This window comes from Schistocerca americana, chromosome 8 (genome assembly GCF_021461395.2).
Source record: "Schistocerca americana isolate TAMUIC-IGC-003095 chromosome 8, iqSchAmer2.1, whole genome shotgun sequence".
NCBI classification, from domain to species: Eukaryota; Metazoa; Arthropoda; class Insecta; order Orthoptera; family Acrididae; genus Schistocerca; species Schistocerca americana.
The window spans coordinates 509,119,787-509,134,730 of NC_060126.1; the positions used below are offsets into that span (position 1 = coordinate 509,119,787).

At 41.6% G+C, this 14,944-nt stretch overlaps 1 protein-coding gene across 1 annotated transcript in view; it reads left to right on the plus strand.

Moving 5' to 3' along the window:
* LOC124544701 (UDP-glucosyltransferase 2-like) overlaps window positions 1–4,064 on the plus strand; it is a 73,762-nt gene extending 69,698 nt beyond the window's left edge. The window contains exon 6 of the mRNA XM_047123340.1: window positions 3,330–4,064. Within this exon, the coding sequence (XP_046979296.1) occupies window positions 3,330–3,630 (301 nt within the window). The 3' untranslated portion in view covers window positions 3,631–4,064. The remainder of the gene's footprint in view (window positions 1–3,329) is intronic.
* The last annotated feature ends 10,880 nt before the right edge of the window (window positions 4,065–14,944 follow it).

Consider the following 14,944-nt stretch of genomic DNA (forward strand, 5'->3'; position numbering starts at 1 on the left):
ACTGAGAAGCAGTGGTTACAATTCAAAGTTCCTTAAACGGGTTTCTACATGATGTTCTTGAATTTACACCAAAAGTGAGTCTTATTACACGCTAAAAACTTTTGCTCGGTATGACGAGTTACCCCACAATATGATCCCGTATGGCATACTAGAGAGAAAGGAAGCAGAGTATGCAAGTTTATTTTATGTATTTCGTACGTCCGACATCATTCTCATCGCTAGTACAGATTTGTTCAGGAGCTTCAGCAATTCTGTGTTATGCCCTTCCAAACTGAATTTATTATCGAGTTGTAATTCCAGAAATTTAACATTGTCAAGTTCTTCAATCTGCATGCCTTCACGTTAAACCAATGCTGGAAGGAAATCTTACAGATTCTGAATTGCATATAGTGGGTATTTTCAAAATTTAATTTCACCTTTAGACCATTTATTGATGTCAGTGAAAATTTCATTATCAGCCATTTCTAAATTTGTACTAGACTTGCTACTTACTGCGAATTTTCAGTCTGTTGGGAACAGAAGTAACCCTTTCTGCTCCTCTCAATGATACCAAATACTGCTCTTGCAAAGTAACCTTGTTGATGTCACGGATATGTATTGATGTTTTCTTCCGTCTCGAAGATATTATTTAGCCTCAGCGGCTGTTCTGTTAGTTCGGTTAAAATGATCAATAAATAAACTAAATTAAAGTCGAAATTAGAGCAAGTGGCTTTACTTTTGAGATGTTTGAAATATCAAAAAAAGTAAATGAAAATAATTTAGGAAGAGAGGCGTCTTTGTCACTCATTGATATGCAGTACTTCTAACGAAAATACAACATGAAAACAGATGTATTCTGTAAGGGAGGAAACAGTGTCACTCGAAGCTTCCTGGGAAATGACTTCAAAATCTCGTGTCTTCCATGAAAACTCGATAGCAGTCGACTAATAAATAACTCCGGAGACGTCGTTTTTACTTAACGTATTTCACTGCTTTTGTATTTTAACTTAAGTTACGTCATGTGACACCATGTCGTTTCACGGCAACTGTGCATTTAGCATTTATCGCAAACATGTCACTTTCGATACGATTTGTTAGAAGTAAATTTCTGTTAATGTCCCATCGCCGGTAAAAGCTTTCAGGAGATTGTGATGAGACGCAGTGTCAGAAGTTCAGTGACTACACTGCACTATAGTGGGTAAAGACATGTAGTTATCAACTCGAAAGGAGCAGGTTTGGGTCCTGCTATTTTCAAATATTTTTAGACACCAACGTATTTGTAAAACATTCTGGTACTTTCTTTTTAATTTAATTGAAGTAAGTTGTTTAATATTTGGTGTTCTACACATCTCTGCCTGTCTGTGTTGAGTTTGTTCGACTTTTTGACGATGCCAGGGAAAGGGGCTGAACAAATTCTAAGAACAATAGTCTGAACCCCCACCTACATTAACTGGGAAAATCGCGAAGGTAACGCGAAAATGAGTTAAAAATGTGCTAATGTAAGTAGGTTCATATATTCACCAACATATATGGATGTGACACTAGAGTTGTGTGACAAGTTCCGTTTTTTTTTTTTAGACTGAAATGTACACTTTGCAACAAATTACCTTGTTTCTCTTTATGCCAAGGCAACTACACACATATTTGAATTCTACATGCACTATTTTTCGAGTGCACATGCTAATACTGCATTGCATTTATGAGGTGTGGAGGCCACGTAATATTCTGTAAACATAACTAGAAGACACTTATAGTATAGATTTTGTTCCACGAATGAATCAACAGACAGTATAATTAATTGGAATGCAACAGAAGGCTTTATTATTTATCTATGATTAACTACACATTTGTCCTTCTGAACTGACATCAAAATGAAAGGTGTGTAATTACTTTGGCAGGAAAAGAAATGAGGCAATTTCTTGCATAGTATACACTTGAGTCTGATTGGAAAACAAAGATGTGACTTATTCACTGGTCTATAACCTACTAGTCATTTCCATTTCTGCATTAAGAATGTAAAATGTTAGTTGTGACACATTGACGCAAGGGGAGTCCACCACGCAACCTTTACTGTAATATTGAAAACAGCAACCATTCTCATCAGTTCCATTCACAGCACGGAGCAGACGCAACATTACTTTCACGTCACAGTGGGACTAAATAGAATTATTGTGCCTAGCTGCTGGTATCATATCAACACGATCACAGTGCTGTATTGTTAAAGGGGATGCCTCACCGCTTCACTACTGAGCTCAGAATAGCCTACAAATGACACCCCCCGCACCCCCCCCCCCCCCCCCCCCCACCCCACCGCCGCTCATCAGCACTCACACCTTACTTCTGTAAAAGTCTATGCCACCACGAAAGTCTACAGCAGTTGGAAAATGTGCTGGACAAGTGCATCTCATTCTGATGTCACTTTCCAGTAACATTTGAGTGGTACAGGCTTCTCCCATTCTGAATAAAATAAAATAGAATAGAATATTTAACCTTTGAACATGTTTACATGTAATTTGTGTCATCATATGTTTTATAAGTTACGGTGATTGTACAACAAAATAGAGCAGAGTCAGTCCTCTAATTTTATTGTTTTTAATTAATCCTTCTACCTGATTCCCTATAAATTCGGAGGTTTTAAATTTTTGAGTTAAACTTAGACCAAAATTTTAAATCTCAGTAGGCTAACTGATGTTACTTTCCACAATGAACGTTGTATTCAGTATTTTGAGGTTCAGGGCCCTACTTATGAGTTGAGAGTAACAGTCAACCAACAATGAACAAAATTTGCATTTTTGAAATTTTTTCGTAGTGGTCATTAAGACAGAAGTACACATTATTGATGTTGCCAAGAGTGTTCTAAAAGCTGTTTTCAAATTCTGGACCCTACTTATACATCAGTATCTCTCTGAAAAGCATGTTGTTCATATAATTCAACAACAGTTAATGAGATTTGTTTCTTTCAACATTTTACTGTAGGCATAAAGTACGGGGTAAAGCTGTGAGCATTAAATGATGAATTTAGGGGACTACTATATAGGAATGTGGACAGTGTGGCACATGGAAGTTTGGGTCGGTCTGCGAGGCATGCACGGATAGTCGAAGTGGTTAAGGTGACTGCCCGCGATAAGCAGGAAATCCACGATCGAGTCCCAGTCCGGCACAAATTTGTGCGTGTCACCAGTAGGTAGTATATCTAGTACAGCTGATGCCAAGATATTCGTGGTCAGAGAATTTATTTCAGTCAGTATATTGTTGACACACTCCCTAAACCAATTTTATATCATTTTTTTTTCTTTTCTATCTCTCCTTGCACACTAATTGTACTGGGTACACGTATAAAATTATTTCAGATATATGGAGAACGCAAAAAAGTACTCCAGGCTGTTCCACGACCGACCGGAGAAGCCTCTGGATACGGCCATCAACTCCATAGAGTACGTACTGCGCCACGGTGGGGCGCGCCACATGCGGTCTGCGGCTCTGGACCTGACGTGGTACCAGTACCTGCTGCTAGATGTCATCCTCTTCCTGCTGGCGTGCGCAGCAGCAGCTGTAGCGGCAGCAGTCGTGGCAGTGAAGGTCATTGTGAGGCTTATTTCCAGCAAGAGTGGCTCAGCCTCAAAGAAGGGGAAAGGAGCTAAGAAGGATTAGAAGCTGTCAAGTTGAGGTCCCAGGGACCTACAGACTGTAACAAGCTGTAGGATGGATCAAAGTGAAGTCTGCCAGCTGCAGGCAGAGTGATTAGAGAGGAAATGACACACCAATGTTCAATATTTATTTATTTTCTTGGAACAGAAACTACCTCTTGATATAAGAACGGACACAAAATAAAGTGGTACAAGAATACTTTATGTTCGTCTCAAATATCAGAGAAAACCATGGAATGACCTAATACAGACTGTTCACTAATTAATAATTGTTCAAAAAAAATACTTTTCGTATTTTCTACTTACTTACAGAAGTTTTGTATGTAATTACGTTTTTTTACTACATAACTGAGATTGTTTTAGGTGCTATGTACAATATTCAAAAAGTGGAAACACTAGAATATTACAATAAAAATATAAACCAACATTTTAAAATAATCTGTTATTTTCTTTTCTCAAATGTTCCATAAATCACAATGTCTTTATGCAACTATCCATACATTGTTTTATCTGTCGAAAGCTCTTATAATAAACTTATCTCTACAGCTGAGATGAAGCTAGAGGGGTGGTTCTCAGAGTAGAAGTGGTGATTCAAGTCTTGATAGTGGGTGAAAACTACTTAGGCTCTAGGAAGAAAGGTAGTAGTACACAATTCTAGGTTTTAGTGTACAATTCTTGACGTCTAACTACACACTAGTAACCCGGGTAAAATCCAAAACTTGTCACAGTGTCTAACAGAGAGAATGCACGTGACAACAGATGATGATCGCCAAAAGGAAGGGGAAGTTAAAGTTTGTGGCTCCTTTGGTGCTTCTGGAGAAGAGTATACTATGTGCCGACGTTGGGTCTGACTCTGACTCTGCCACTCCGAAATTTATATGTAACGATGGATTACAAATGTTTTAGAGACTCTTGGTTCTTAAAATGGTGTGGAGTTTCTGGATTGATTGTTTGCAATGAATCACAGAAAGCGGAATAATGTTGCTACAAAACACTATATTACAAAATGAAGATACAACATGAACATGTGTACACAGATAACTGTTCACAGCAAGCTCCAAATACCAAATACAATCTCCTCACAGGAGCTCAACTGCTGGTGAGGTCCACACAGCGCCTCTCCTCCAGGCTCTTTCTTCTGGCAGAAGAATTGAAGAGGAAGGAAAAGGACTGGAGAGGATTAGGATCGATTAATTGAGAGGAAGGTTACAGTACTAAACGGTGAGGGCATTAGTCCTGCAAATCCGAAGCAGAAGGGAGAGGGTGTGCTAAAAGTGGACGGTTCCAGTTAGAGGAGTCAAACTATAAAAATGAGGAAGTTAAGACACATGCAGGAGGAGGTAAAAAAACGGTAGCCAAAATATAAAAATTGGGAAAACAGAGGGGTAAAAGATTGGACTTTGCAAGGGGGAGTGGTCATTGATCCCGGACTGAGAAAACATGAAGAGAGGCCCCAACCACAACCACCCTGCCCCTGCTCCAGGAGAGAAGCAAAACCTTATATCTGAAAATATAAACCACTTTATGGACCAGTTCAGCCATCCATTAATCTTCTGCTAATATTAAATTTAGGGATTCTGAAAGAGTATACTTAGTAGGGAGTGCAAAAAGAAGGGAACATTACACCAATGTATGGGATACTGTCAGTCTGGCTCCACAACCATATTGTGTGGGTAGTTCGTTATGCAAGAGGAAACAATGAGTGAGCCTACCCGATACCACACATACAAGACTTTGTGCAAGTACTTAGTGGAGCACGCATCTTCAGTGTCTCGGACTGCCGCAAGGCATACTTACAGATACCAATGGAACAGCGTGACATACCAAAGACAGTAGTGATAACACCCTTTGGCCTGTATGAATTCTGTTACATGCCTTATGGTCTCATAAACGAGGCCCAGCCTTGGCAGCGTTTTATAGACTCACTCCTGTTTAACTCCACATATTACTACGCCTACCTCAAAGACACACTAATTTTTTCCCTCTCCAACAGGGAACATGAACTCCACCCGGCCATGATACAGGACTTATTGACACGTAACGGAGTCGAGAACAATCATGACAAGTCACAACTCCGCTGCAACACTGTCACTTTTCTGGGGTACACCGTCTCTTCGGATGGTATAGGCCCCCCCCCGCAGGAGCGGTTTGACTGCATTCGTGATCTACCTCTCCCAGTGTCGTTTGGTGAATTACACCGGTTTTTAGGAACTGTCAGCTTCTACCGTCGTAACCTGCCGATGGCAGCAGCAATTCAAGCCCCTTTGACTGATGCATTGGCCGGGAAACAAATCTCGGGCAGTCGCCGAGTACAGTGGTCTGACAACATGGTGAGAGCTTTTGAAGACTTTAAATCAGCATTAGCACGTGGTGTCCCTCTCACCCACCCTTTGCCAGATGCCTGCATCTCTATTACAGCGGGTGCAAGTGATTTTGCAATAGGTGCAGTCCTCCAACAGCATGTCAATGACTCGACACAACCACTCCGGTTTTTTTTTTTTTCCAAAAAACTATCTACAGCTCAAAGTAAATCGTCAGCATTTGACAGAGAATTGCTTGCTGTTTATGAAGCTGTAAAATATTTCTGCACAGACATCAAAGGAAGGAATATAATAATTTTCACAGACCATCGCCCCCTCGCGGAGCCTATCCGTAACCCCGCTGCTGACCTTCCCCCACGTAGGTTTTGGCAAATGGACTTAATCTGCCACTACACAACAAACATCCGTTACATTCGAGGTTCAGAAAATGTGGTGGCTGACTACCTATCACTTATCACTGGAATTTCGTCCGCCATTAATTTCGACGAATTGGCTCACTTACAGGACAGTGACACCGAATTGTAAAACCTCCGACAGGACCCAGATACTTCCCTTCAGATCGTTTTGTGCAACCTACCGGGCTCGGGCACGCCACTGTGGTGTGATACAGCCATGGGCACCACCCGGCCTATTGTTCCTCCTGTGCTGCGTTGTCAAGTGTTCCCTACGTTACATAACCTGGCACATCCTGGTGCTAAGGCTACTACACGTCTGGTTACAGAACGCTTTGTGTGGCCAGATGTGAAGAGGGACTGTCGTACTTGGGCTTGTGCTTGTTTACTGTGCCAGCGCAGCAAAGTCGGCAGGCACACACAACCCAGTCTAGGTAAATTTGACATCCTGAAAGGCCTCTTCCAACGTGTACATGTGGACCTCGTAGGACCGTTACCCGTGTCTGATGGTTTCAGGTATATCCTGTCCATCATTGACCGCATTACACGTTGGGTGGAGGCAATACCCCAGCAGGACATCACAGCGGGTTCCGTAGCACACGCAGTCGTATCCTCCTGGATAGCTCGATTTGGCTGCCCTACATCCATCACCACCGACCAGGGAAGACAGTTTGAATTCCTGTTGTTCGACAAATTCTTCATCCTCTGTGGGGCTGATAGATTCTGCACTACGGCTTACTACCCTCAGAGCAGTGGACTGGTCGAGTGGTGGCACAGGACTCTGAAAGCGGCACTCGTGTGCCACGGTGGTGAGTGGTGCGACGCCCTTCCCTTGGTTATGCTAGGAATACGTACGGCTCACAAGACAGACCTGCGGGCTTCACTCGCAGAGCTCCTGTATGGTGAGACCCTAGTTCTCCCCGCAGAGTTCGTCAGTGATGAAGCAATCGCCGATCTATCCGACCTCCCCACGATAGTTGAGCGTGTCCGGACACACATAGCCGTGATCCGCACACCTCCTCCATGACCACATACCCGTCCACAGGTATTCCTGCATACGGCACTGGACTCTTGCAAGTTTGTTATGTTACGGGGTGACACAGTCAAACCGGCATTACAGCCACCTTACTCTGGCCCGCATCGAGTAGTGTCTCGCACGGACAGTACTATGGACATCCTTGTCAGTGTCTGCCAGCAGACAGTTTCCCTCCAATGCATGAAACCAGCCTGGACGATCGAGGAACCTGTACCACACCCCCTCGAGTCGAGGGTTCTTCCATCAGGTGACGACCTCGATCTCATACAGACTGCCCACTCCCCTGCGCCCCACCATTATCATATGTGCACCGAGCCTACACCTGTGGGCAACTCAGTGGTTAGGTATGACAATACTCTACCCTTGTTTCACACGGTGTGATAATCCACAACCTCAGGCTCAACCACATGTTGTGTGGGACATTACCCCATCCCAAGTGTTGGCACCCAATCCCCCACAGAGTGTTCCAGTGTTTCTCCATAACTACGTTACTTTTCCCACCCCACTTAGTGCCCTCTACATGCACTGTCAATGAAATTCGCATCTCAATAAACGCCTTTGAGTGCCGAAGTGACGAGCTTTCCTTGCAGCTCCACGACGGATCCATCTTCATCCTCCGCATAAGGGAAACTTCACGTGGGTCCACACCCACGTCACATATCACTATCCTGTGCACAGTCCCTTACCCAAATGGGATGGATACATCTGCCATAGCTGCAACGTTCAGCACTGGTGGGATGCTCAAGATTTGCATCCCCGTCTCCGCCTGTACTGCAACGACGACATCTTCTGTGCCAGTCCAGTTCACACGTGCAGGTCAACCAGTCTGCCCCCCCCCTCCCACCCCCCACCCCACTGGATGGTGGACAATACAAGCACTAGTCCACCCTGCACAAACAGTATGGACTCTTAGCACACGCTGATATCAACCAGTGAGCATCCCACAACGCCACTACACAGGAAGACATCCACATCCTTCCCCCAGTGCTCCGCACTCCCAGGGGGGGGGGGGGGGGGGCTGCGGCGACCGCCAGTAACTCCACTAGCGAAGTGCAGAGTAAATAGTAAATGGTCTTTGGAGAGTCAAGATACTTTGGGCGTCCTGTCTACTACTTGACTGAGTGATATGCGTGTCGTGAATTTCTGCATTGTTTTTCTTGTGTTTTCTGTAATTATACAAACCTTAATAAAAGTGTCTTATCATAATAAGTTGGAGTTTTCTGTGCATGGTCTGTCGCCATAGCCAAAATGTTTATGTCAATAAGGATATAGAAGCTAAAAAATTTCCTTTTATTGAACACCACACCAAAGAAGGACCAATTGAAATTACATGTATTGTACTCCACAGCAATGGTCTTAAGTTACCAAAGCATAAAGTGATTTGAGTATATAGGCCACCAAATGCTGATATAATGTCGTTTACGGATAAACTTAGTAGTTTTGTTGGTCAGGCCAGTTCTAATGACCTTACTATATCAGGTGACTTTAATATAGATGCAAACTCAAATAGTATAGTAAACTTGAAACTGTACTGATCTCATATAATCTTGTAAATATAGTGAACTCTGACACCAGGATGACAGACACATGTTCCACTACAATAATTTATGCTATAATCAACAAAGATGTTATAGATAAGGTAAATTACAGTAACTTAGATTTTCTTTATTCTGACTACCTCTGTCAGGTGACAGAATACAAAAATTCAGTTGTGCCTAAAACAACAAAAATTGTGCTACAAAAACAAGTGCTGAATACCTCAAATATTAATGCTCTTAAAGACAAACTAGCGAATGAGAAATGGGATTTATGTGGAGACTTCAACATTCATATTGGAGAATTTAATGATAAAGAAAGAACTTTCATGAACTTAGTAAGCAGCTATGGGCTATTTGTAGGAAACTCTCTACCAACAGGAGGAGCTATTTGTCTTGACACAATTGTGACAAACCTAAATAGTTGGGACTACAAAGTAAGTGTGGTGGATCCTATACTAGCAGATAACCATGCAGTAATCATGAAGTTATGGACAAACTCAGTAAGTATATGACAAATTCCCAGCTGGCATTCAAATTATGTATTCCGAAATAGAGTTATTACAAAGAAAAGCTTAGATGATTTCAAAACTACAGTGTCTTCTATAGGTTGGCACCAAATAATTGATGAATTGCCACCAAATTCTGCATTCAATCACATGTTCCAGACCCTTAAAGTGAAATTTGATGAACATTTCCTATTAAAACACTAGAGATATTCAAATGCTAAATCAAAATGTAGACAAAAAACTAACAAAGTAAAGATGTGGTATACTCCTAGACTAGCCAAAATAAAATGTATTGTCCAAATACTAAATGACAAGGTCAAAGCTGCTAAAGATATAGATATTAAGGATAGACTGTAATCTAGTTATTTACAGACCAAAAGGATCTACAGGAAGGAAGTAGAAAAAGCAAAGAAGGAAAGCAATGCCAGATTTACTTAAGAAGCTCACAATCCTTGTAAAGCAGCATGGGACCTGGTTAATGAGCACAGGAAAAAGCCCACCTCTTGCTCTAATTCTTGCAGTCCAGATGAGTTTAACGACTATTTTATAAAAATAGTGGAAAACACAGTGGATGAAATTCCTGACTTTGGAATAGATCCTGCAGCTGCTGTGAAATTTAAGAATAAATGCAGCATGGTAATGTGGAAGAGAGTGTATCCAAAAGAAATAATAAAAATTGTAAAAAGCTACAAATCTTCAGGGAGCCCTGATATTTATGGCATGTCCTGTACTATGTTAAAAACTATAATCAGTGAAATTGCACAGCCATTAGCAGTAGTAATAAATAAAAGCCTCCGTGCAGGGGAATTTCCAGACTTACTGAAAGCAGCACGCACAGTGATTGTTTACAAAAAAGGCAGTCCACAAGAAGTGTCAAGCTACAGGCCCGTATCTATAATACCAGTACTAACGAAGGCGATGGAATCGATAATGGAAGTACAACTATTAAGTTACTTTGAAGAAAATAGTCTCTTTTTTGATGCACAATATGGCTTTCAGAAGGGCAGGTCAACAACAACAGTTGTACTTGACTTAGTTACAAGCATAATTCAGGGTTTTGAAGGCAAAGAGTCTATAGCACTAGTACTCCATGACCTTAGTAAGGCATTTCACTGCATCCCACATAAGGCCCTGCTCAGAAAGCTAAAAACATATGGTATAGGGGGATCTGTCCTGCAAACTCTTGAATCCTACCTGAGAAACAGACGACAGATTATCTCTGAGCAAGGAGCTAATTCAGGTGAGAAAAAGCTACAGCATGGTGTGCCACAGGGATCAGTAATAGAGTCCCTGCTATTCCTTATCTTCGTAAATAACATAGGCTCCAATGGGCACACCTTGCAGTTTGTGGATGATACAACCTTGTTCTCAAAAGGAGAGAATGTTGAACAGGCAGTCCAAGCAGAAGTCTCGTTCAATGAAGCTAAGGACTGGTTTATCATGAACAACATAAAAATTAATGAGGAAAAATCTCAGAGGCTGACATGCAACCTCATCAATACTGGAGCACTGGGTAACGCAGAAGATGTTAAACTTCTGGGCTTTCTCACTGAGACCAAATTAACCTGGCAACAGCGCACGAAACATGTATGTTCTGTGTATGTTCACGGGTCCTGTACCTCTTGAGGAAACTGAAAAGTATAGTACCAGAACAGTACCTCCTAACTGTGTACTATGCAATGTTCCACAGCCACATCAGTTAAGGGCTGTTGCTTTGGGGCCACTCTGCAGGCTGCAAGAATGTGCTTTTACTGCAAAAGAAAGCAATGAGGATCATTACTTCAAGCAAAAAACAGACCACTGTAAACCCGTTTTCACCAGGTTAGGAGTTCTGACTGTTTGCAGCCAGTATATACTGAACTGCCTCTTCCACATAAAGAGAAATCATGATAGTTACAGAAAGAGAAATGAAGTTCACAAATACAACACTAGCAACAAAGACAGTATCGACATGCTAAGGTGTCTATTAGCAAAGACACAAAACAGCTTCCCAATGGTGGCCCTAAAATTGTTTAGTGCTCTACCTGATCACATTCAGTCTTTACCATGGGAGCAGTTTGAAACTACTATTTTGTGTAAGCTAAAAGAGCAACCCTTCCACAATATTGAAGAATTCTTCTCTAGTAATAGCATAGTGTTCACTTGAGCTGCAGCTCAGTTTCATGACTCCAACAAAACCGTTATATTTAATTTCATTATACACTTTTATCTATTTTATAGTTGTGATATTGCTGTTGTTGTTGTGGTATTCAGCCCTGAGACTGGTTTGATGCAGCTCTCCATGCTACTCTATCCTGTGCAAGCTTCTTCATCTCCCAGTACCTACTACAGCCTACATCCTTCTGAATCTGCTTAGTGTATCCATCTCTTGGTCTCCCTCTTCGATTTTTGCCCTGCACACTGCCCTCCAATGCTAAATTTGTGATCCCTTGATGCCTCAGAACATGTGCTACCAACCGATCCATTCTTCTAGTCAAGTTGTGCCACAAGCTCCTCTTCTCCCCAATTCTATTCAATACCTCCTCATTAGTTATGTGATCTACCCATCTAACCGTCAGCATTCTTCTGTAGCACCACATATCAAAAGCTTCTATTCTCTTCTTGTCCAAACTATTTATCGTCCATATTTCACTTCCATACATGGCTACACTTCATACAAATACTTTCAGAAATGACTTCCTGACACTTAAATCTATACTCGACATTAACAAATTTCTCTTCTTCGGAAACTCTTTCCTTGCCACTGCCAGTCTACATTTTATATCCTCTCTACTTCGACCCTCATCAGTTATCTTGCTCCCCAAATAGCAAACCTCCTTTACTACTTTTTGTCTCATTTCCTAATCTAATTCCCTCAGCATCACCCGACTTAATTCGACAACATTCCATTATTCTCATTTTACTTTTGTTGATGTACATCTTATATCCTCCTTTCAAGACACTGTCCATTCCGTTCAACTGCTCTTCCAAGTCCTTTGCTGTCACTGACAGAATTACAATGTCATCGGCGAACCTCAAAGTTTTTATTTCTTCTCCATGGATTTTAATACCTACTCCAAATTTTTCTAATGTTTCCTTTACTGCTTGCTCAATATACAGATTGAATAACATTGGGGAGAGGCTACAACCCTGCCTCACTCCCTTCCCAACCACTTGCTTCCCTTTCGTGCCTATCTACTCTTATAACTGCCTTCTGGTTTCTGTACAAATTGTAAATAGCCTGTCGCTCCCTGTAATTTACCCCTGCCACCTTTAGAATTTGAAAGAGAATATTCCAGTCAACATTGTCAAAAGCTTTCTATAAGTCTACGAATGCTAGAAACGTAGGTTTGTCTTTCCATAAGCTTTCTTCTAAGATAAGTCTTAAGGTCAGTATTGCCTCACGTGTTCCAGTATTTCCATGGAATCCAAATTGATCTTCCCCAAGGTCGACTACTACCAGTTTTTCCATTCATCTGTAAAGAATTTGCGTTAGTATTGTGCAGCTGTGACTTATTAAACTGAAAATTCGGTAATTTTCACATCTGTCGACACCTGCTTTCTTTGGGATTGGAATTATTATATTCTTCTTGGAGTCTGAGGGTATTTCGCCTGTCTCATACATCTTGCTCACCAGATGGTAGAATTTTGACAGGACTGGCTCTCCAAGGCTGTCAGTAGTTCTAATGGAATGTTGTCTACTCCTGGGGCCTTCTTTCAACTCAGGTCTTTCAGTGCTCTGTCAAACTCTTCACGCAGTAGTGTATCCCCCATTTCATCTTCATCTACATCCTCATCCATTTCCATAATATTGTCCTCAAGAACATCACCCTTGTATAGACCCTCTATATACTCCTTCCACCTTTCTGCTTTTCCTTCTTTACTTAGAACTGGGTTTCCATCTAAGCTCTTGATATTCATGCAAGTGGTTCTCTTTTCTCCAAAGGTCTCTTTAATTTTCCTGTATGCAGTATTTATCTTACTCCTAGTGAGATAAGCCTCTACATCCTTACATTTGTCCTCCAGCCATCCCTGCTTAGCCGTTTTGCACTTCCTGTCGATTTCATTTTAAGGATGTTTGTATTCCTTTTTGCCTGCATTTTTATATTTTCTCCTTTCATCAGTTAAATTCAATATTTCTCCTGTTACCCAAGGATTTCTACTAGCCCTCGTCTTTTTACCTACTTGATCCTCTGCTGCCTTCACTATTTCATTCATCAAAGCTACTCATTCTTCTTCTACTGTACTTCTTTCCCCAATTCCTGTTAATTGTTCCCTTATGCTCTCCCTGAAACTCTGTACAACCTCTGGTTTAGTCAGTTAATCCAGGTCCCATCTCCTTATATTCCCACCTTTTTGCAGTTTCTTCAGTTTTAATCTACAGTTCATAACCAATAGATTGAGGTCAGAGTTCACATCTGCCCCTGGAAATGTCTTACAATTTAAAACCTGGTTCCTAAATCTCTGTCTTACCGTTATATAATCTATCTGAATCCTTCAAGTGTCTCCAGGCCTCTTCTATGTATACAACCTTCTTTCATGATTCTTGAACCAAGTGTTAACTATGCTTGAGTTATGCTCTGTGCAAAATTCTACCAGGCGGCTTCGTCTTTCATTTCTTAGCCCCAATTCATATTCACCTACTATGTTTCCTTCTCTCCCTTTTCCTACTCTCGAACTCCAGTCAGCCATGACTATTAAATTTTCGTTTCCCTTCACTATCTGAATAATTTATTTTTTTCTCGTCATACATTTCATCAATTCCTTCATCATCTGCAGAGCTAGTTGGCATATAAACTTGTACTACTGTAGTAGGCATGGGCTTTGTGTCTATCTTGGCCACAATAATGCGTTCACTATGCTGTTTGTAGTAGCTAATCCGCACTCCTATTTTTTTATTCATTATTAAACCTACGCATGCATTACCCCTATTTGATTTTGTATTTATAACCCTGTAATCACCTGACCGAAAGTCTTGTCCCTCCTGCCACCGAACTCCACTAATTCCTACTATATCTAACTTTAACCTATCCATTCCCCTTTTTTAAATTTTCTAACCTACCTGGCTGATTAAGGGATCTGACATTCCACGTTCCGATCCATAGAACGCCAGTTTTCTTTCCCCTGATAACGACGTCCTCTTGAGTAGTCCCTGCCCGGAGATCTGAATGGGGGACTATTTTACCTCCAGAATATTTTACCCAAGAGGATGCCATCATCATTTAACCATACAGTAAAGCTGCATGCCCTCGGGAAAAATTACGGCTGTAGTTTCCTCTTGCTTTCAGCCGTTTGCAGTACCAGCACAGCAAGGTCATTTTGGTTAGTGTTACAAGGCCAGATCAGCCAATCATCCAGACTGTTACGCCTTCAACTACTGAAAAGGCTGCTGCCCCTCTTCAGGAACCACACGTTTGTCTGGCCTCTCAGCAGATACCCCTCCGTTGTGGTTGCACCTACAGTGCGGCCATCTGTATCGCTGAGGCACGCAAGCCTCCCCACCTATGGCAAGGCCCATGTTTCATGGGGGGGGAGTCAATCTTGTG